The sequence below is a fragment of the Triticum urartu genome, chromosome 2 (assembly GCF_003073215.2).
Source record: "Triticum urartu cultivar G1812 chromosome 2, Tu2.1, whole genome shotgun sequence".
NCBI lineage: Eukaryota > Viridiplantae > Streptophyta > Magnoliopsida > Poales > Poaceae > Triticum > Triticum urartu.
In genome coordinates this window covers 121,856,165-121,878,221 of record NC_053023.1, presented here as the reverse complement: position 1 = coordinate 121,878,221, position 22,057 = coordinate 121,856,165, and the positions used below count along the sequence as shown (strand labels likewise).

Genomic DNA, 22,057 nt, shown 5'->3' with positions numbered 1-22,057 from the left:
TTCGCTGATTCAAAAAATTATGATGCATTTCAGTAAATGTTCGTTTAATCAAAAAAGTATCTGTGAAGTTCAAAAATTGTGCCATCAATTCCCAAAAAATTGTTCGTCAATTTTTTAAAATGTTTTCTGATTTAAAAAATTGTTCACAGTTAATAAAATATTAATGGATTCAAAAAATGTTCATGATTTTTAAAAATAATCACAAATTTGTAAAGACTTCCACGACTTTGGAAAATGTCCATGATTTCAAATATGTCCCCAAGTTTTAAAAAAATGGTCATGATTTTAAAAAATTGTTCATGATTTCAAATAAATATTCGAAAATTCAAAAGGGTGTTCACTAAAAAGTAAAGAAAGGAAAAAGAAAAAACAGAAAAGAAATACGAAAAAGGAAAGAAAAAAAAACAGGCTCAAGGACCTTCCCAAAACCGATGAGAAAGAAATCAGAAAATGGGTCGGCCGGAAACAGGATCGAAGGCAGGAGGGGGTACACGCTAGGTCACTACGCGCCAAATAGGAAACTCCCACACAGTAGCGCATCGAAAAATACGTTTTAGACAGGGGAATCCCCCCACCCCCACCTGGGCCGGCCCACACGGCAGCAGCTGGAAAAGTACGTTTGTGAATCTCCTCACCTGGGTCGGCACGCGCAATGAGAAAGAGTGATATTGTATCTCGTAATGGAGGAAAATGTGATCATAGCCTTTGGCGATTATACAGTCCCTTTTTTCTTCCGTTGCAACATACAGTCCCTTTTGCAAGTTTTATACAACCAAACGCATATCATCCATACACGTGGAGAATGTAAAAGAAACATGCAATTGTAGTTTGGTAATGTCAACAACCAATACCGTATTGCACAGTTTTCTATGTCAACATGCAATTGTAGTTTGGTGATGTCAACAACCAATACCAATTGTAGTTTGCTTCCTTTTGTTTACACAGTTTTTGATGACGATGGCGAACGGAGATGACGGCAACAACAGCCAAATTTATTCCATATGTACTACACTAGCATGGAATCAATCAATAATAGGTTTGATGAATTCACATCAACAGCTGCTCTGAGATTATGTACTGCTGTTCTACACTCTCTTCCTACTTCACTCCACACCTCCAAACCGAAACACCTCCCAATCCTAAGTAACTGATTTACCACCGGCCCCTGCTCGTTCAACTGTTACTAAATTCGGTGTAGCTAGACTATGATTGCAATGTTCTGCGTCGAGTTCCTGAAGCGGATTCTTCTTCTTCTTTTCCGGCCTGCTTCATAGTTGTACAGGCTGCTACAGCTTCCAGACGGTCTGTGAAGGCGACCCGATATGAACAAATCGCTGCAGTAGCAGCAGCAGCATCTCCTGTGTGGCGTAAGTAAGTGAGAGCCGAAAAAACTCTAGCTGGCGGCGTCAATCAGTGTTGGATCTCGCACAGCTCCCAGTTCCCCTCGCCGTCGATGAGCTTCAACTCCACGGAGTGGAAGGGTATAAGAGCAGGCCTCTGCAAACAGAGTGAAAAGGAAGTTTCAGTAAAATACCGTAAATCAAGATTATATGAGAACAACTTTAAAATTCAAATGCAGAGGCTTCAACAAAGAACTGAGCTGGGATCGCAGCAGATACTTTACACAATTAGCGGGAATTGCACGAACACTTACTTGTGATGAAGTGATCACAGTTATGCCCATGTTTGTTGCTAGCCTGTACAGATGCTCTTCAACATCAACACTCGTAGCGCTGCAATGAAGTGCGATTTTTTAGGACCCACAGTAATTGATCAGCGGATGAAAATAAAAATGGTCAAAGAGTGTTGTGGCGCTGCACATACTTTGTGCACTCGTCGAGGATGCCGAATTTTGGATGGTGGAAGAACAAACGAGCCTGGAACAAAACAGTTCGATCAGAAGATATTAAGGGGACAGACACGGCAGTTTGCACAGCTTGCAGTGGAGTTAACACTGACCATCCCAAGCCTCTGCTGTTCTCCCAGCGACAAAACGTCTTCCCAGTTTGGGGTAGAGTCCCAACCTTCTCTCTCTAGAAGGTAGACCAACCGGACATTCACAAGAACCGTCTTCAGGTGGTCATCTAGCAACTCAGGAGCACTAGACCTGTTGCCTACATTAGCACAGCATTTCAGGTTACCAGGAGAAGCAAACATATAATTTACTACTCCATTTTTACAAGCAATTTCATAGTAAAAAGGAAGGATATGCAGTTCAATATATACAGTTTACGGTAATTCAATATGCCCATATTCTGAGTGGCACCTACTATATAATGAAAGAATCTTCATCTCTGCTTCCTCCCTTGACATAGGGTATATGATCTGATCCCGAAGGGTTCCCAAGCTGGTGTATGGACTCTGAGGAACATGGAACATCCCTTCAGAGGGCTTGGTAACTCTCCCAGAAAAGGCAGGCCATAAATCTCTGAGCACCCTAAAAACAGAGCTCTTCCCGGTACCATTGGGGCCTTCAGAAAATCAAGGTAAAAAGGTAAGTCAGCATGATTCACTGCCTTATAAAGATAAATGAAGGTTTCAGAGCACAGACAGGTGACATACCAGTCAAAAGAAGGCTTTTCCCTTGTACCACACTGCATGACAGCTTCCTAGCCAATAGCTTCTGCGATGGTGTTACAATGTCCACTTCATGGAATTCAATAATTTCGTCTGAGGCTGCACTAATGGCACTGGAAGGCACCAGAGCATCTACAGGAAACAATTGAAAAGCTGTGTTTAATTGGCGGAAGACATTGCTGTAACACTTATAAAATGATCATGCCACTAGCTAACTTAGGACATTACTGATATAGAATTATAACACAACCCAGTGTTACAAGTTGCCAACTCTGTGCGGAGCTAATCATCAATGCAAAAGAGTATCAATAACTTAACACAAACTTGCAACTTTTGGCGGAACATCAAATTCCTGCAACCATTCTATGTAGCACTCTATTATGTTTGGCATAGTGAGAAGGCAACCGGTTTTAGATCGAGACATGTGCCAAAGTTCCATCATATATAATATGCTAAACATGATGTGCCATAAGTCCATAACAAGCATGCTGTAGGAAAATGTCACATTTTTAAACCAAACATGATGCATGTCATACAGTAAGATTAGTTATATCCTGCAATACTAGTAGTGCAACCGCACTATTCAGCTGTCCTAGCCAAGCCATAACCAACTGAAACTTACCCTTTTGAGCCGCACGCAGAGTCTCCTCGAGCTCAAAGATCCGGTTAATCCCACCAGAAAGTTCAAGGAATTTTTTGTGCAACTCAAGAATATCGCCAAAGGCTATGAAGCTTTGTGACACCACTGATGCCAAGAACCGCAGAGCATGTGCGAGCTCCCCTGTTGCACAAAAGAGTAAAGGTTTTGCCAAGTTCAAGTTTAAAATAATCTACTCCTGACAACTGAAGCAATTTTATGTTGAGTAACCTTGTGTCGAAGTCAAAGCTCTGTCTCCCTTGTGCTCCAGAGCATATAACAAACTCAGACCCCATGTCACATTGTGCGGGAGTTGCTTTGTCACAAAATCATCAACAATACCATAAAGCCATTGTTTTCTCAACAGAACCTTTGAGTGGTTAAGCAATTTCATGAACTTAGCCTCGACCATCTGATATAAGAGAACAAAACCATAAGGACGGCAGTACGGCACTAATTCATCCCATAACAAAATAAGGCCAGGAAAAGCTATTGAAACCATCTTTTGATTCATAAGAACATAAAGGAATAGGAAATCATAAGCACATATTATAATACTAGTTGGAGTAAGCAAAGATAGCTAACAATGCTAGTAACACGGGGAAAAAGTTCAACAGACAAACAGCAAAATGGACAATTTGTGAATGGCCTCTGCTTATGCTTAAGTGCATTAGTTATATTTTAGCTTGTCCGACAGAGGGGAACGAATGGAACCTAGGGGTAGGTGCACCCATTTTTCAAAAATAAAATAAAATTGTAATTGCAAAATTGGTCAAAAAATCATGAAATTTTTTGACAACAAACTTGCGCAAGCATTACACTGGTAAAAAAAATTGCAAAGAAATGACTTTCATGATATTGTTCGCCAAAAAGACAACATCAGCACTATATTAGAGTTACTATTCACTCTATATTGTCCTTGATTATTCTAAAAAAAATTTGCTCAGATTTTTTAAGGGATTTTTTCTTTGTCGAAATTTTTATACGAGCACGCCAGTAGGTCAAGTTTGTTCAAAAAAAGTTTTGAAGATTTTGACTTTTTCCTGACTTGCTAAAAAAAATCTCGGAATGTTTTTTATCAGGTTCATCTACAACCAGGTGTATCAGCGTATTTTCCCTTGTCGATAACCTTACTTCTGGAGTTTTTTTGGCATAGATGCTTCAAGAAAAAGCAAGTAAATAGAATGCATAACCAACCTTTTTCCATTTTCAACAATATGGATGGATTAAACAGGAAGAAACAAGATCTGGAGCTATATATATACTAAATATCACCATGAGATTGTTTACTTCATACTTAGCAGAGTAGTTATAAAATTATGCAACTAGCATGCAATTACCAGATTTCACATATCGGCGTAGTTCATGATTCGAATAAAAATAGTTGACAAGAATAAAAGGTGAACAGACACTACCAACATATCAGTATATATACTTTAAAATTTTCTCATCCAGGGTTAAGAAACTCACAGCTTTTTCTCTTGAACCACCACCAAAGAAAGCGATTGATTCAGCATGAGTCCGCAGCCTCGAGTGCATGAACCTAGTACACAGTTCACCAGGTTAACCAACACTCCAAAATTCTTAAATCAACAAAAAGTCAGGTCTGACAAGAAACAGCAAGGAATCAAACATTACCTGAATGTTCCTTCAAGTTCTTGTTCCTCACTTGCAAGATGGCCAAAGTCGGGTGATATAGCTCTCAGGAAACCCAATCCTAGTAACATGTAAGCATACAATATACCAACTCCTCTTCGGCCAGACAAAAGCTTCATTCTCCATGTAAACCTAGTGAGTAATATACATTGACATTGTTACGCTGAATTTTACAAGCTAACCAAATATTAAACCGAGTAGATATCAGTGCTGATTCCAAGGATAACTCACCAAAGAATGTCAACTAGTGGTTTTACCATTCCGGTAACCAAGCCAGCAAGGTCAGTGGTCAACTTATCCACATCAAGTGTTAGTCTTTGGTCTGCATCGATACTTTTACCTGACATATTGAATACCTGAAAACATATGCTAGAATAACTTAGCTTCAGTCAAAAGTCGAAATCCATAATGTTAACTCCGATCGACATGCAGTCTTATTTCACAACCAGATCTCATGCACACCAAGAGACATCAACTGAACAAAACCTTGTCCAGACCTCCAAAAGACTTATCCTAACAGACAACCCTTCCCACGCATCACCGAGAGACAACTTGAATACAAGAGCAGATACAGGATATACCTTGTAGAATGCATTTCTTCTCAAATAATATTGAAGCAAATGGTTGGTCAAGCGAATTCGCCATCCAAGGGCAAGTCTTGAAGTAAGGGTTCTGTGAAGACATAAATTATCAAAACCATGAAGTTAGACATACACGGAAATAATCATCAACCGACCAAGCTTAAATTTGCATGCCCAGAAGAACAGTCTGCCAAGCACCAACCAAAAGCAGCAGGTTATTCATTTAAACCAACTTAGAAAATGATTATGCATGATCCCATGTCAAGAGAGTCTACTGAGTGCACGTAAACCAGTTACCTCAGAGATGGTGCGACGAAAGAATTTGCAGCACTCTGCAGAACACTGACGCCAACCAACCGAACGAAAGCAGCTTTATCCTGCTCCAAGACAAACTTCACAGTAGTCCCTGAAGATGAGATGAATCAGACAAGAATTTCATGTATAGCTCTTCCGATAATAGAAGATATTGAAGAAACCAACCATTCAGTGAAGCAATACGATCCGAGATCACGGTGCGAGAGAAAATAAGTAGAGCAACAGAAAGCAACTGCCCTCCTTGTTTGTCCAGTAATTTAGGAACCTGGGAAGCAAGATGAGAACATATTAACATCTGATATAAGTTTACTTGAGATAATTTCATATGCTTCATCCCATATAAGTAATGTCAGGTTCTTCCTTAGTACTCCCTCCTTCCCAAAATGTAAGGCGCGCTTGATTTTACACGGCCTTTGATGCACAATTTTGATCATTAATATATATCAACGTAGATGAACTGAATGTGTATAAATGGTATCGTCGTATTTGTCTTGCAAAACAATTTTACTTCATATGTCTTTATACTAATGTTGTAGGCACAGAATAAGTAAAAATTATAGTCAAAGTTATGCCATGAAGACCAGAAAAAGTCAAGCGCCTTATATTATGGGAAGGAGGGAGTACATGTATTGCCTCAGTATACTCGAATTCTCAAATTGCTATCACCTGCTGATGTAAAATCTCAAAATTCTAACATCTCAGATACAAGAGTGACTAACTATTAACAAGATGCAGTATCCAGAGAAACTATTGACTCATTGGAACAAAAATCAAAGAGAACAAGTTTAAGCATGAAACAGAACATACCAATATTTTGAGCATTGCAGCTGCTCTCAGAGGGAGAGGCCTTGGGGAGCATTGCAAATGTGGGATTACAGGTGTTCGTACTGTTTGCCCTGTTTCCAACTTGGGGGAATTTGCTATGACCTTTGTAGAGTAGGAATCCTTGGATCTTAATGAAGCATTGCTCTAGTAAAGAGAATACATAGAACTGTGTCACAGCCAAGATTCGATTAATAATAATGGAATAGACATACCAGGTAATTATATACCTTTGCCCTGTTCATAAAAGCCCTTTGAACAGTTAGGGCATCCGATTTACGTTCAGTTTCCAGTGATGTAAGTTCAGACTCTTCAGTGTAAAAGGATGAGTCATCCCTGCAAAAACAAGTGTGATATTAAACTTACCGTGAATTAATTTTGGACAAATAAACATTCAGTGAATTAGTTCAGGATGTATACCGTATACCTTCTGTGCTGAACATCCCACCCTCCTTCACCGTCCAATGACAAAACAATATTATGAAATGCAACTAACGCTGGGCGATGAGATATTGTTATGCATGATGTTCCCATCGCTCGAACCTTTTTGCAAAAACGTTCTTCCATATCAATTGTCACAGCACTAGTACACTCATCAAGAATAGCAAACTTTGGCTTATGGTAGAACAGCCTGGCCATTCCTAATCTTTGTTGCTCGCCAAGGGATAGCTCATCGCCCCAGTTAACTTCCTTGTCAAGAGGATAACGTTCTAGCAAGTATTCCAGATCAACCTGTAAAAGGAGCATAATTACGAATTCCAGCAGGTTATGAGACATAACTCAAGAGGCCATGATGTAAAATACAAATAGCATATCGATACGAAGACTTACATTCTTTAGAAGGTCCACCATGCCATCATAGCTAAGTGGTTCAGTCTCCTGATCTGCTGTGAGAGGATAGATTAGCTGTTCGCGAAGTGTGCCAACAGCTGTGTATGGTCTTTGTGGGACATAAAAGATTTCCTTGTTAAGATCGGAACCAACACCAGGTTTGACAATATGGCCAGATACTAGCGGCCATAGGCCCCCAAGGACCCGAAAAAGGGAGCTTTTTCCACTACCATTGGGACCTGAAATAATAACAAAATGTCAGTGTCAACACTTCACTTATATGGAATTTCATGCAAACATGCATGGATTATGAACAGTTGGACACTGAGAGTTTGGTTGTACTAGATAAGTTTAAGAATATAAGCCTCCTTTCAAGTAGATGCACTTAAACAGCATATGCATGACTTTTGCGTCGCCTACTGTTGCAGAATCCAATCCTTTTCCAGACTTAAAACCCGGAGTGGTAACTCCTACTACCTCTCTATCAAAATATAAGACGTCTTTTAGGCTAAACTAGCCTACAAAAACGTCTTATATTTTGATATGGAGGGAGTAGTAAGTAGTAACTGAGCAGATTACCAAATGATTGCCTTCAATACAACATTAATCTGATTGATGAATCCAAAATTGCAAACTTGCAAATGCTATATTATCCAACTTTGTTTCATTGTTTTTAATTAATCTTCTTTCAGGAAGTAGTGTTCAAATGTATGAAGCTGCGTGTTTTCAAATTACTACAGAACCTAACATATCCTTGTATTTACGCCCAAAGGGTGTATAATGGTAAAAGCAGCAGCCTATGAGCTCCATAAATATCTGAAAACAAAATAGCAAAAAAGAAATGCCATCATAGATAATTACAAGATCAGTTTGCAGTTTGATACGGAAAAGACTTATTTTGCTAGTAAAATGTAAGTTCTCTTTAACTTCTAGTTTTATCAGATTACTTAAGGCTATAAGAGCTTGAAACAGAGAGGCCAGACATGAAACTACTTCGACATATCCTGTTTCATGGTTCATTACTGCAGGCAGTCTGATATCTGGATATGATTTACAGATGCTCTAGAACATGTAAAAGAAAAATGTGCATGATGCTACATACATTCTCATAAGTACTGAGCATTGCAATAGTTAAGCCAATAGTCCAAATTCATTTGGTAGGAGAGGATTACCGGTGATTAAAAGATTAGATCCAGTTTCTACTCGGAGAGTTAAATCGTCAACCAAAACATTCCCAGCGGGTGTCACCACCTGTAATCATTTCATATCAGAATGATGGAATTATGTATGGAAACAGAAAGCAAATGTGCTCCTCCAACCATGCTATTACTACCTTAACACCGGAAAATTCTATATGGTTTGCTTCGCTGATGTAATTCCCGATAGAAGAGCTGTGATTCAACGATCTATCACGGACCCCAGACAGCTCACGTGAAACATCTAGTAACTCACGAATCCGGTCTGCATAGCCACTGTCAAATTACAGTGAAAGTCCATTGTCAATCATGTCACAAAAAATATCAGAACTCGAAGACAGCAGAATAGCATCAGAGACAGTAGGTCACAGGACCACAAAGTTTGCCCTGCAAAATTACGACCATAGTTGCATATATAGGCCACAGTTGTCTAGATATACAAACTATAAAGAAGATAACCCATTCAAATAATCCTAAATACGGAAGGTCCCAGTGCAAAACTTTAATGGCTCTGCCAGTTCTCATACACTACAAGATGCAAAAGGTTATTAAATCCAACAATAGGTAACAGGTCAGACTGAACAAAACACTACCATAAATTGTGTTGTTTCAAAGAACTCTTAAAATATGTACAAGGATGACAAAGAAAAACATAAGCTCGCAATATATCAGCAAGTACTTAAACATTTTCACTTCTATCAAATGTCTATACTTCTGAAAGATGCAAGCAATGTATCCTAAAATAACAGGATTGGAAATGAAATGAAACTATTCAGTGCTATGAATAGTATTCGCGCAGATGGATTTACCTCAGGATATTCAAACGCCTAGAGCTGATAGAGAGGGTCCCGAGAGACTGAAATAGTGCTATGATCACGCTCGTGTGGTATCGAAGGTTACTCAACATATCAGCCCTTCCTAGTGTAGATGAATCAGGTCTAAGGTCGCCGGAGAAGAACGGTTCGATAATAAGAACAACTGCTACAGTGGCACCGAAGTACTTCAGAAAGAAATCTTGAATCATGCCGAACCACCAGTTTTCATGGAGTACATGCTTCAAGTGCCCAACAAGAGCTCGGAATCGGTGCATAATATGATATTCTTCTCTCTTCTCACCACCATAAAATGCTACACTCTCAGCATGAGTTCTTAAGCGTGAATGAAGTTGACGATACTCCCCTTCTAAGTGCTGCTCTGTAGATTTCATCTTTCCAAAAGCAGGAGAGAAATTTCTAATTGCTCCACCAGCAACTAGTATATATCCCTGAAAGCAGTTTGTCTATTAATACATTATAGGAAAACCAAGGAAGCAAAACATATAAAAATTGAGCATTGCTCCTCATTGGTAGGGGTATTATCGTGTATTAAAATAATATCAATAATTACCAGAATCCAAAGCATGTATTTTGGGCTAGCATAAGAACAGAGACGCCAGGTATATATCAACCCTTCTGCAACTGCAGCCAGATCATCCTGTACAAGTTCACTAAGTTCAGAACAGAACTTTGGTATATCACTCGCAATCCTTTGCTCCGGGTTTGATATTCGATGATCCACATGAGAGATCTTGTAGTAAACCATATTCTGGACATACAGAAGAAAAAGCAGCAAGATATTAACACTGTATTCCAAAAGATCAAACTATTGATTAACCTGTATTCTAAAAGTACGTGCATGCACCATATGAATCTTCTGTATTTTTATAACAATTCTTCAGAAAGAAGAACATGAACTGATATGGCCACTACTTCAACATCAAATCAGAAAGAAAAGATATGACTTGACATGGCAACACAAACACAATTGACACCATCTCCAATAAACTAATAGAGAAAGCAAATTCAGCTAGCATAGAAAAAATGCTACTAAAGGAAGAGGGAAAGGAAGCAAAATAGAAGAAACAGTAAATAGATTGCTTCATGAACAACCTAGAAGAAACAGCTAAATATCACATAAATGAGACTGCTCATATTAAATTGAAAAGGAATGGCACATGAAAACTAGATCAGTAATCCCCCAGTACTCTATAGTTTTGGGTTTGGGGTTTTGGGTTTGTAAGTTTATATTCAGCTAGCAACAAGGTGCATGTATGTTATTCTTTCATCAGCTTGTTACATTTGCAACACTGGCAATACTTTTAAGCCACTGGTTATTATAACCCATGACATAATCCTCCCGAGCATACTGACTCGGAACAATATGAGTCCATTTTGCTTCTTATTTTGCAAGAAACCATAAGTCCACTGATAGACAGAAACTTGGAAATAAACATTAACATATTCTGGAGACGAACACAAGTGAGGAATGTTCAACCACTACATAAGCAAAATTGATCAACTGGTGTACCTGGAAATAATCGGCATGGACAAGGTCTGTTAAAATTTTCTTGAAGCGCAAATTCAGAGACCCAGTTAAGTATTTTGAGGTCTGGTATACTGCTGATTGGAGAAAGCATAAGATCAGATTTTCTATAATTAGGCGTGTAAAGGTTGGAACCCGCCGAAGAAATGCCGCTTTAAACAGAAAGCCTTGAACTTTTGCTAATCTATGCCCAACAGCAGTACGCAGCACCTGAAAAGAAAACATACCAAAAGTAATGTCTCCGATCATTAAATACGTAGTATGCTTCAAATGCCATCTTAAAATACAACAGAACGCAGTAGTATCACTGCTTTTCCTATATTGTCGCATCTGTGTACTACATCATATTGAGAACGTTCAATATAGGACAACAGGAGTGAACTTAGCCATTTCAAATATCACCAATCAAACATATGAAACGTGTATTCGCTTAAACTGTGCCACTGGGGCACTGCAGAAGTAACAAAAATGGGTCTTCTCCAACTTGCTATATATTTGCCTGCTCTATTAAGGAAGTAGAATAGGTGTCACAGATCCAAGCAGTATGCTCTACGATGTCCTTACTATTAGCAGGACCAGCATGATTGCAGGCCAGATCAACGGTTACAAAAGTCCTTGTTTTTTGTACGCATACCAAAAAAGGGAGCTTAATTATTGTGCAAAATTTAAACTCAAACCTAGCTGTTCGCTTCTTCGGGCATGGTAAAAACATGACATTGCTTATGAAGAACTACCAATTCTGCAAAATTCTCTGAACTTACAGCTGTCAGCATCAAGCCAAGAAGGTATCGCGTGCCATTCGGGCCAATCTTCTTGAGCAGGATAGCGGCCAAGAAATGCAAGGACTTGAGCGCGCTCTTCCTCCGCTTCGACGTCCCGGCCAACCGGCCATCCGTGCCGTTGTGACCCGGCCTTTCCCCATTCCTGGCCAATGCATCATCACCATCGTTGGCGGCTTCCGGACGGCCTCTCCTCCTTTGGCCTCGGCCCGACCGCGCGTACGCCAACGCCCCGCCAGCGACCAGCGCGCCGGAGACAACCGCCAGCGTCCTCCTGCTTCCACCCAAAATTGACAAGATTCAAGATTCCCCCCCAAAAAAATTCAGATACCAATCAGGGGAACATGGTAAGGGTTGAAAAAGGACAGGACTTTGGAGCTGAGCACGCACGCACCTCCGGGACGCCAGGAGCCCCCGCCCGCGCTCGGTGAGCTGCAGCAACTGCAGGGACGGCATCTCCCCGGAGCAGCAGCAGGCCGCGAGGCGCGACCTCCCCGGAGCAGCAGGCCGGGCGCGCCGCCGGAGGGGGGGAAGATCTTGCTATCTACGGCAGCGGCGCGTGAGCCGCCGTGGAGCCGAGCCGCGCCTCCCTTCCTCGCAGCGCATCGTCGCTGGCCCTGCCTGACTTCGTCCGCCGGAACCGGGACGGGACCAGAGAAGGGGCGGGTCAGCCGCCTCCGAGGAGATCACCGCGGGAGGGCGCGCAACCGGTGGAGGGGAATCTTGAGTGGTGGTGACCTCGATCTCGGCGGAGAGATCCCCGGCGGTGGGGGGTGGTAGATGCCGGGAAGCAAGGGAGGCGGGTAGAGGAACAGAGGAGAGGAGATTGGGGGAGTAAAAAAATGGTGAGTACGAGAGACAAGTTGATGAGATTCAAGAGAGAGGGTGTGACAGCGATGGAGAGAGAGAGAGATTTGGAGGAGAAGACTCTTCGCAACTGCATCTGCTGCAATTTGCAAAAGCATCCTAATCATTTTTCTTGTTTTTCCTCTCTCTTTATGTGCTTTTTGTGTGTCAACTGTGCTGTGTTTTCTATTTTATTTGAGTTATTTCCGTAATTTAGAATTTCTACATAATAATATGTATAACTCAAAGTCGAAACCTGGGTTCAGAATTAGTAAGGTTGCGTCGATGCGAGAAGAAGGTATTAGTGACGAGACATGGTGTTTGACTTTTGACTAGGTCCTTTGAATCTATGAGCCCAAAGAGTGAAGTATATATCAATACTCCGAATGGTATCGCGGAATACTTTGGCATTTCTTGGATTTAAAACCTTTCATAGAACGGTGAGAGCCGCAGTTGGCCAGGTGAGTAGATGGCAGCTCGAGTGATTGTACATGTCCCAAACCCGTTCTACCGAGTTTGGGGAAAAAACCATAGCAGACTCCGCACCTGGGTAGGAGTCTGGCGAAGATGGAGAGATGGTCGTCATCTTCGTAGAGAGAGGTGGGCGTCCTAAGCGTTTTTCTTGTTTTTCTCAATCTTATGTGCTTTTATTGTGTCAAGTGTGTTATGTTTTTCCATTTTTGATGAATTATCTCCATAACTTAATGCTTTATAATAACTTGTATATATAACTCGAAGCTGAAACCCAGGTTCAAAACTATAAGGTTGCGTTGATGCGAGAAGAAGGTATTAGTGGCGAGACATACTGTTTCACTTTTGACTAGGTCCTTTGAATCTATGAGTCCAAAGAGTGAAGTATATAACAATATACCAACTGGTATCACGGAATACTTTGGCATTCCTTGAATTTAAAACCTTTCCTAGGATAGGGCGATGAGAGTCACGGTTGGCCAGGTGAGCAGATCGCGGCTCGAGTGATTATAGACGTCCCAAACCCATTCTGTTGAGTTTGGGGGGATGAACCATAGCAGACTCCGCACCTGGGTAGGAGCTGGACAAAGATGGAGAGGTGGTCATCGTCTTCGTAGAGGGAGAGGGAGGGTCCCTATAGAGATTTAAGAGAGTGTGTGTGTGGCGGTGGTAGACAGAGATTTGGAGAAACCTCTTTGCAACTGCATTGCTACAATTTGCAAAAGCATCTTAATACGTCTCCAACGTATCTATAATTTTTGATTATTCCATGCTATTATATTTATCTGTTTTGGATGTTTAATGGGCTTTAATATACCTTTTATGTTATTTTTGGGACTAACTTACTAACCAAAGGCCCAGTGCAAATTGCTGTTTTTTGCCTACTTCAGTGTTTCGCAGAAAAGGAATATCAAACGGGATCCAAACGGAATGAAACCTTAGGGAGAGTTATTTTTTGAATAAACGCAATCCAGGAGACTTGGAGTGGACGTCAAGGAAGCCACGAGGCAGGAGGGCGCGTCCCCACCCTCGTGGGCCCCTCGTGGCTCCGCTGACCTACTTTTTTGCCTATATATACTCATATACCCCGAAAACATTCGAGAGCACCACGAAACCCTATTTCCACCGCCGCAACCTTCTGTACTCATGAGATCCCATCTTGGGGCCTTTTCCGGCGCTCCGCCGGAGGGGGAATCGATCACGGAGGGCTTCTACATCAACACCATAGCCTCTCCGATGATGTGTGAGTAGTTTACCACAGATCTGTGGGTCCATGGTTATTAGCTATATGGCTTCTTCTCTCTCTTTGGATCTCAATACAAAGTTCTCCTCGATTCTCTTGGAGATCTATTCGATGTAATTCTTTTTGCGGTGTGTTTGTCGAGATCCGATGAATTGTGGGTTTATGATCAAGATTATCTATGAACAATATTTGATTCTTCTCTGAATTCTTTTATGCATGATTTAATATCTTTGCAAGTCTCTTCGAATTATCAGTTTGGTTTGGCCTACTAGATTGATCTTTCTTGCAATGGGAGAAGTGTTTAGCTTTGGGTTCAATCTTGCGGTGTCTTTTCCCAATGACAGCAGGGGCAGCCAGGCACGTATTGTATTGTTGCCATCGAGGATAAAAATATGGGGTTTATATCATATTGCTTGAGTTTATCCATCTACATCATGTCATCTTGCCTAATGCGTTACTCTGTTCTTATGAACTTAATACTGTAGATGCATGTTGGATAGCGGTCGATGTGTGGAGTAATAGTAGTACATGCAGAATCGTTCCGGTCTACTTGTCGCGGACGTGATGCCTATATACATGATCATGCCTAGATATTCTCATAACTATGCGCTTTTCTATCAATTGCTCGACAGTAATTTGTTTACCCACCATAAAATTTGCTATCTTGAGAGAAGCCACTAGTGAAACCTATGGCCCCGGGGTCTATCTTCCATCATAATATTTTCCTATCTACTTTCTATTTCTATCGTTGTTTATTTTGCAATCTTTATTTTCCAATCTATACAATAAAAATACCAAAAATATTTATCTGATTATCTTTATCAGATCTCACTTTCGTAAGTGATCGTGAAGGGATTGACAACCCCTTTATCGCGTTGGTTGCGAGGTTTTTGTTTGTTTGTGCAGGTACTAGGGACTTGCGTGTTACCTTCTACTTGATTGATACCTTGATTCTCAGAAACTGAGAGAAATACTTACGCTACTTTGCTGCATCACCTTTTCCTCTTCAAGAAAAAACCAACGCATGCTCAAGAGGTACCACATCCTAAGCATTTTTCTTGTTTTTCTCTATCCTATGTGCCTTGTGTCAAAATTGTGTTATGTTTTCCATTGATGAATTATTTCCATAACTTAATGTTCTTTTATAATAACTCGTATATATAACTCGAAGCTGAAACCCACATCAGAATTATAAGGCTGGGTCGATGCAAGAGAAAAAGTATTGATGAAGAGATTATATTTGCCTTTTGAGTATGTCCTTTAAACCTACTAGTCCAAAGAGTGAAATCCACAACAGTATTCCTAATGGTATTGTCTAGTGCTTTGGTATTTCCTCAATTTCAAAACTTTCATAGGACGGTGAGAGCCACGGCTGGCCAGGTGAGCGGATCACAGCTTGAGAGGTCGTAGATGTTCCGAACTCTTTCTATCGAGTTTGGAGGAATGAACCCTTGTAGGCTCCTTGCCTAGGTAGAAGATGAAGATATGATCATCATCTTCGTAGAGTGCTTGACTGCGTGCGCAAGCACTAGTTTGACCAATGTGCTTGCGAAGTAGATTGTCTTTGGTGTTTAGCTTGTCCTTGTACAGAAGCCAACAAAAACAACACTTTGATGGGGACCCCTGTAGTTCTAAATTGGACCGACATTGAGGTTCTCGGTGCTACATATATTCCAGAACTGATAGATTGTACTTCCGAAAAGTAGAGGTGAACATGTATTTTCCAAGATAAAGGGTTACAGAAGATTATTTGGGATATTACCACTCTCGAGCTCTCCCGGATATTGGAATACCGTAGTAAAAACTTCACGTGGCTTCTTGATGGAGGTCCTTGTTCTTCTTAAGAAATTGCTCATGATGTGTCATAGCAGCATGCAAACAAATTGATGAGATTCAAGAGAAAAGGGAAGTAACGACGAGACAGATAGAAATTTAGAGTGAGGAATCAAAACCTATTGTACTCAGAACAAATTCATGCAACCTCATTGCTAATGTACCCTATTTGCAAGAGCATCCTGGGCCTTTTTCTATATTCTTTTCTCTTTCAATTGTGCTTATCTCGACTGTTTGATGCTTATATATTTATGTTGGATTTATTTATTTATTTAATGTTGGAGCACACAAGTAAATAGTATGCATTGGAAATATATATTAAAGGTGTGGAACTTTTTATGTGTGGTCTCTAAGACAAAAGGCGAAGATGATTAACATTTGAGAGAAATAACTTTGCACTTATCATCCGTCCCTATATACCAGAACATTGAGGTACCGGCTCCTCTATGGCGGGTTCTTGCTCTTTAGTGCATTGATGGAGCATTCTTGCTCTGCTTGTGGACTTGCTTATGTTGCATCCTAGAGCATGCAAACAAGTTGACGATATTTATTTAAGATAGAGATAATGATGGCGAGAAAGAGGGAGTTTGGCTAAAATCTACTGTCTAGCATGAACGCACACAACTGTGTTGCTTACTTTGCTCATTTGCAAGAGCATCCTATACGTATTGTTTGTTTCTTTTCATTTTTAGTTGCGCTTGTGTCATGCCTGATACTTCTCTATTTTGATGAAATTACTATGGTTTAATATTTGACTACACATGTAATCAATGAGCATTGAAGAAATTAAAGATGCATAACTTTTTCTGTTATTTCTAAGACAAAGGGTGCATAGATGATAGCTTATATTTGAGATATTTACATTTCTTGATCTCATCGTGTTCTCCTGAATGAAAGAACGCTAAGATAGCAGCTCCTCGATGGAACATTATTGCATTTTAGCTCCTTGACGAAGCATTCTCTCCTTTTCTTATGAAATTATTCATGTTATGTCGTAGTGAATGCCTGACAAGTTGTTGAGATTTAAGCCAAAGAGAGAGTGGCAACGAGAAAGAGAGAAATTTGGAGAGAAGGACTAAGAAATACTATAATTGGCATGAACTCGCGCAACTTGTAGCACAATTGGCTCATTTCCAAAAGCATCATTTTTTCTTTTTTCTTGGTTCTTTAATCTTTTACTCATGCTTGTGTCAACGGACTGGTGCTTCCCTATTTTGTTTGAATGTCTATACTTTTAATGGTTTTTTGACGAAACTATGCTTTTAATATTTCACTAAATGCATTATAGATAATGCTCTTTTGATAAACTCAACCTAGAGAACAATCCTTTGTGGTTTCCAATAAGAAAACTTGCCAAGAAGATGTAATAGTACATTTGATTAATGATTATATTTCTCTAGAGCTTATCGTGTTGTACTAAATAAAGAAACATTGTAATGACTAATGATATATCTATCGTCTCTCTAGATATCAGCATGTTCTCCTGCATAAAAAGCACTGGCAAATGATGGCATTTTTTTTATCATAAGATGGTGCATTCGAGCGAATCAGTTATTGGCCCGGTGACTAGTTCTTGCTTTGCAGATGGAATATGTTTGAGTTCTTCACTTTCGAGCTTTATATATCATGTTTTCCTAGAAACTGAACATTGCTGCCTCATAACCTTCATATGGAACATTATTGCTCTTCTTACAAAATTGTTCATGTTCCATGGACTGCATCATGCTAAGCTTGGTTTTTTCTCTTTAGAGAGAAAATATGCCTTAGGCGAGGAAAAATATGTGCCCTCTCATGATCTACCTAGTTTTCAATCTATTGTCATAAGATATTTAAGGTCGTTTCCATCCAAAATCATGCGAATTAAGCCAACCAAGTAGGCGGCGATAATTACGCAAAACAAAAGCCAATTAATGTTTCTATGAAGAGGGCAAAGTAGCAAATGGTTGGAACAAATCTGGCCAATCAATGTCACAACAGAGAAATTTGGAGCGCCACAATTTTTTTCACATGGATCATGTGTATAGATTGTATAAAACTAAAATAGTGTGGATACACATACATTGTTTCTAAATCCCTATGGTAGGTGCACATGAATCCTCCTCATCAAAGACTTTATAAATGTGCTCCTAGCTTGTGGGTCCTTACATTTTGAGATTCCCCACATGGCAAAACCGTTATTTTTTTATCAATCATATGGAAAACTCGACACCTGTCCACTTGTGGAGCAGGATACCCCATTAGTAGAAACAAAAAAGATCCCACAATAAAGGGAAACAAAAAAAAAATTCAAATTACTCTACATGTGATCTAGGAAGTGCATGCAACGTTAACGTGTCCGCGAAAAAACATAAAGAAGTGCATACACGGGATCTACCTAGTTTTCAATCTACTGTCATAAAAAAATAATGTTGTTTTCATCCAAAATTGGGTAAATTAAGCCATCCAAGTAGGCGGCGATAATTACATAAGAATAAACCTTCTATGAGGGGGTAAAATAGCAAATGGTTCAGAACAAATCCAGTCAATCAATGTCACAACAGAGCAATTTGGAAGCACCACATCTTTTTTCACATGGATCATGTGTATATTTTTTTCTTGCGAGGAACATGAATCATGTGTATAGACCGTATAAAACCGAAGGAGTATGTATACATATACATTGTTACTTGCACATGAAACACTTAAACAAAAAATCCCACAATAAATGGAATAAAAAAATTAAATGATTATACATATATATAATCCAGGAGTGCATGCAACGTGTCTGAAAAAAAAACGTACAGAAGTTACAAAAGTATGTAAAGAAGAGAGAGGAAAAACAAAGGTGCGTGCAAAAACAATAGAGAATTTGCTTAAGGGCCGGTTTGGAAGTGTGCCACATGTACCGTCGGTTGGGGCGTCGATTTTAATTTGATGATGGACCCCTTTCCCCCCCCCCCCCCCCCCCCCCCCCCCCCCCCCCCCCCCTCTCTCTCTCTCTCTCTCTCTCTCTCAGCTTCCATGTACAGTGACCACACGCACCCTTCAGCGACGATGGAGCTTAGACGGCAAGCGCCCAACAGAACCCATGGAGAAGAAATTAAGGGGACGCAACGCGGCAACAGCAACGTGTGTCGTGCTGGGCACTTCACCTCGCTTATGTCGTGAGCTTCCATGCACGCATGCATCTCCTTGTTCCTCCTCCTCGGCGACCAAATTAAAATTGGTGGATCGCTTCTAGAATCTATCCAGCTAGGCTCCGGCGATTTACCCCACGGTAAGATCGATGTGACGTTGCAGATTTAGTAAGCTCCAGCTGCTTTTACCTCATCCTTTGACAGTTTTAAAGTTAATTACACAATTTATAACCGTTTTCTCATCCGGATTATCTGATGATCATGTGGCAAAAGTTTTGCCATATTTAAGCTTTCAAGAGTGGTCTGCTAGGTGGATCACGGTCGTCATATACATACGGCGAGCCACGTGTGATTTTCCTCCTTTTATTTTGATTTTTTAGTCTGGACTGTTTTTCTTTTTGCGGGGTAGTCTGGAGTCTGGACTGGTTCGTGTTCATGAGCCAGACACATCCCACGCTCTCCCCTAAACTGTTTAGCAAAACCAACTGCAAGATATGATGCGTATGTACATCTGACGGCCGTTAACAACAATGCGTCCAAGTAAGTTAACAGCAATGCGTCCAAGTAAGTCAGTCGATCTATTCATGCGTAGAAAAAAAGTAGAAAGAAAACTGCGACATAGCACGCTACGTGTACCGGATGACCGAGACTCATTGTTAGATCATCTACTATATCTAAATAGTTAGCCCCTTCATTACTAGGAATTCTCTTGCTTCTTCTTAAGCCACACCATTCAAATTAGTCATTGAATACTAGATGAGTCCACAATAGCCATCCGATCTGCACATTAGAAGTTGCTGGACCTACCACATGTAGTAACTGACGCACGCATGCATGCAAATGCATGTGGTAATTGCCGTCTCCATAGTGGGAAGAAACTTCGACTAGTAACATGCATATGTTACTAGTCCATGTTACTACCTTCACAGTGGGAAGTAACTTCGATCAGTAACATGCATATGTTACTAGTCCATGTTACTATCTTCATAGTGAGGAGTAACATATATGTAGTGTCACGCAACACTTTATTTATTAGGTTGTAGACTCATCTTATCTTGATATATGTGATGTTACTCATCTTATCTTAATATATGTGATGTTACTCATACTCCCTCTATTTCTTTTTAGTTCCCATATAAGGTTTGGTCAAAGTCAAGCTTTGTAGAGTTTGACTAACTTTATATTAAAAATATAAACATTCACAATACGAAATTAATATTATCAGATGCACCATGAGACGTATATTCATACTATATAGTTTTAGTATTGTAGATGTTCATATTTTTTTAATATAAATTTGGTCAAACTTTATGCAGTTTGACTTTCACCAAATCTTATATGCGGAGTAAAAAGAAACGGCTATCCACTATGACTAGTAAAAAATTTCTTGGAATGCGCTATGTTACTATCACTCCGACTATGACTAGCCTATTAACTAGCTATGTTACCGCATGACTCTCTTTATTTATTTATTACTTGCCACATCATCTACTTTGCATGGATATGTGTGATATTACCATCTATGTCACTTTCAGTGTGGGTAGTCTAAATAGTGTTTTGATCAAGACAAAAATTGACGCATGCATGCATCTCATGCTCCAGTGATATACTTTTGGTGAACTTTTATAATGGATGAACTTTTAGAACAACTCCAACAGGGCGACCCAAACGGACGCGCGCTTTGTCCGTTTTTTGTCCGTTTGGGTCGGCCAGGCGGACGTGCGCGTCCGCATTTTAAAATGGATCGGCTTGACCGCTCAATGGTGAGGCCGACCCAAATGTGCCGTCGTGGAAAAAATGCACGAAATAAACATAATTAAACATAATGTGGCCGGTCAAACGCCGGCCAAAGTCCACCTAAATCTAATAAACATTAAATAGAACATTTAGAAAAGTCCGCGACCGCCTGCTGCCGCCCCGCACGCTGCCCTAGACGTCGCCGGCCTTGCTCTTGCCCTTGCCGTCGACGACGCCGTCCTCGGTGAGGTCGATGAAGACCGGAGCAGGGCAGCCCACCCGAACGCCGCCTGGCATGCTGCCAGGGCAACCTCCTCCAGCGTCTGCTGGGGCGGCAGCATTGCGGCAAGCCGCACGCGCTCCTCCTCCTCCTCCTCGAGTCGGAGCACCTCCGCGCCGCGTTGGAGCATGGCCTCGTAGCGCATCTGCTCCTCGCCGTCGGCCTGCTCCTGGCGGAACCAGTGCTCCTTTCATCGCTCGAGGTGGGCCACCTCATCCTCCGGCGTCGCGGCGAACTGGATGGGAGGCACGCTCACCCGCTCGCGGTACTGGCCCGTCCACGAGAGGCCTCCTCCGGCCAAGTGGGTGGAGGCGGGGAGCGCTTACGCGTCGGCTCCGGCTTCGGCTCCGGCTTGGGCTGGACGGGCGACGACGGTGGTGGTGGCAGTACGAAGAGCGGGTTGTGGACGGAGTGCCCCGTCGCCGACAGGGCAAGGGCTTGCTCCAGCCCATCCCAGTGCACGCCCTCCTCGAGGCGGCTAGCCTCCAGCGCGTGCTGCAGGGCCTCCTTGAGGGCGGCTTGGTACTCCGCCTCCGCCTCCATGTCCTCCGGCTCTACCTGCGGGGGCGGCGGTGGGAACGGCGGCAGGACGGCGTCGACACCCGAGCGTCGTTGCTCCTCGTGTTCGAGGGCGAACCACGCCTCCCAGTTGGTGGAATCGGCGGCGTACTCTGGCAGCCGACGCTGCTCCGGCGTGAGCTGCGCGCGGCGCCTGCGCACCTCGTCGTCGTGCGCCCGCTGGGTACGCGGAACCGTCGGCACCGGGATCCGCTGCG

General features: G+C 41.4%; 1 protein-coding gene across 1 annotated transcript; it reads right to left on the bottom strand.

Annotated features, from left to right (window-relative positions):
* Nucleotides 1-971: 971 nt before the first annotated feature.
* On the bottom strand, nucleotides 972-12,632 carry LOC125536281 (ABC transporter D family member 1-like). The gene is made up of 26 exons (XM_048699472.1): nucleotides 12,246-12,632; nucleotides 12,150-12,211; nucleotides 11,738-12,029; nucleotides 10,962-11,186; nucleotides 10,002-10,199; nucleotides 9,425-9,879; nucleotides 8,753-8,891; nucleotides 8,592-8,670; nucleotides 7,420-7,658; nucleotides 7,016-7,320; nucleotides 6,819-6,924; nucleotides 6,574-6,735; nucleotides 5,932-6,031; nucleotides 5,749-5,857; nucleotides 5,452-5,542; nucleotides 5,102-5,226; nucleotides 4,853-5,002; nucleotides 4,685-4,757; nucleotides 3,446-3,626; nucleotides 3,200-3,358; nucleotides 2,563-2,709; nucleotides 2,271-2,471; nucleotides 1,960-2,114; nucleotides 1,825-1,877; nucleotides 1,655-1,733; nucleotides 972-1,497 (listed from the first exon to the last, which is right to left on the bottom strand). The coding sequence occupies exons 2-26, from the start codon at nucleotides 12,209-12,211 to the stop codon at nucleotides 1,411-1,413; spliced, it is 3,972 nt and encodes a 1,323-aa protein (XP_048555429.1). The 5' UTR covers nucleotides 12,246-12,632; the 3' UTR covers nucleotides 972-1,410.
* Between the last annotated feature and the right edge of the window lie 9,425 nt (nucleotides 12,633-22,057).

Coding starts and splice junctions, on each gene's coding strand:
- LOC125536281 (XM_048699472.1), bottom strand. CDS start 12,211: ATGCCGTCCCTGCAGTTGCTGCAGCTCACCGAGCGCGGGCGGGGGCTC. Junction 10,200..10,961: donor TCCATGCCGATTATTTCCAG/GTACACCAGTTG, acceptor CTGTATGTCCAG/AATATGGTTTACTACAAGAT. Junction 5,003..5,101: donor CCACTAGTTGACATTCTTTG/GTGAGTTATCCT, acceptor ATTACTCACTAG/GTTTACATGGAGAATGAAGC.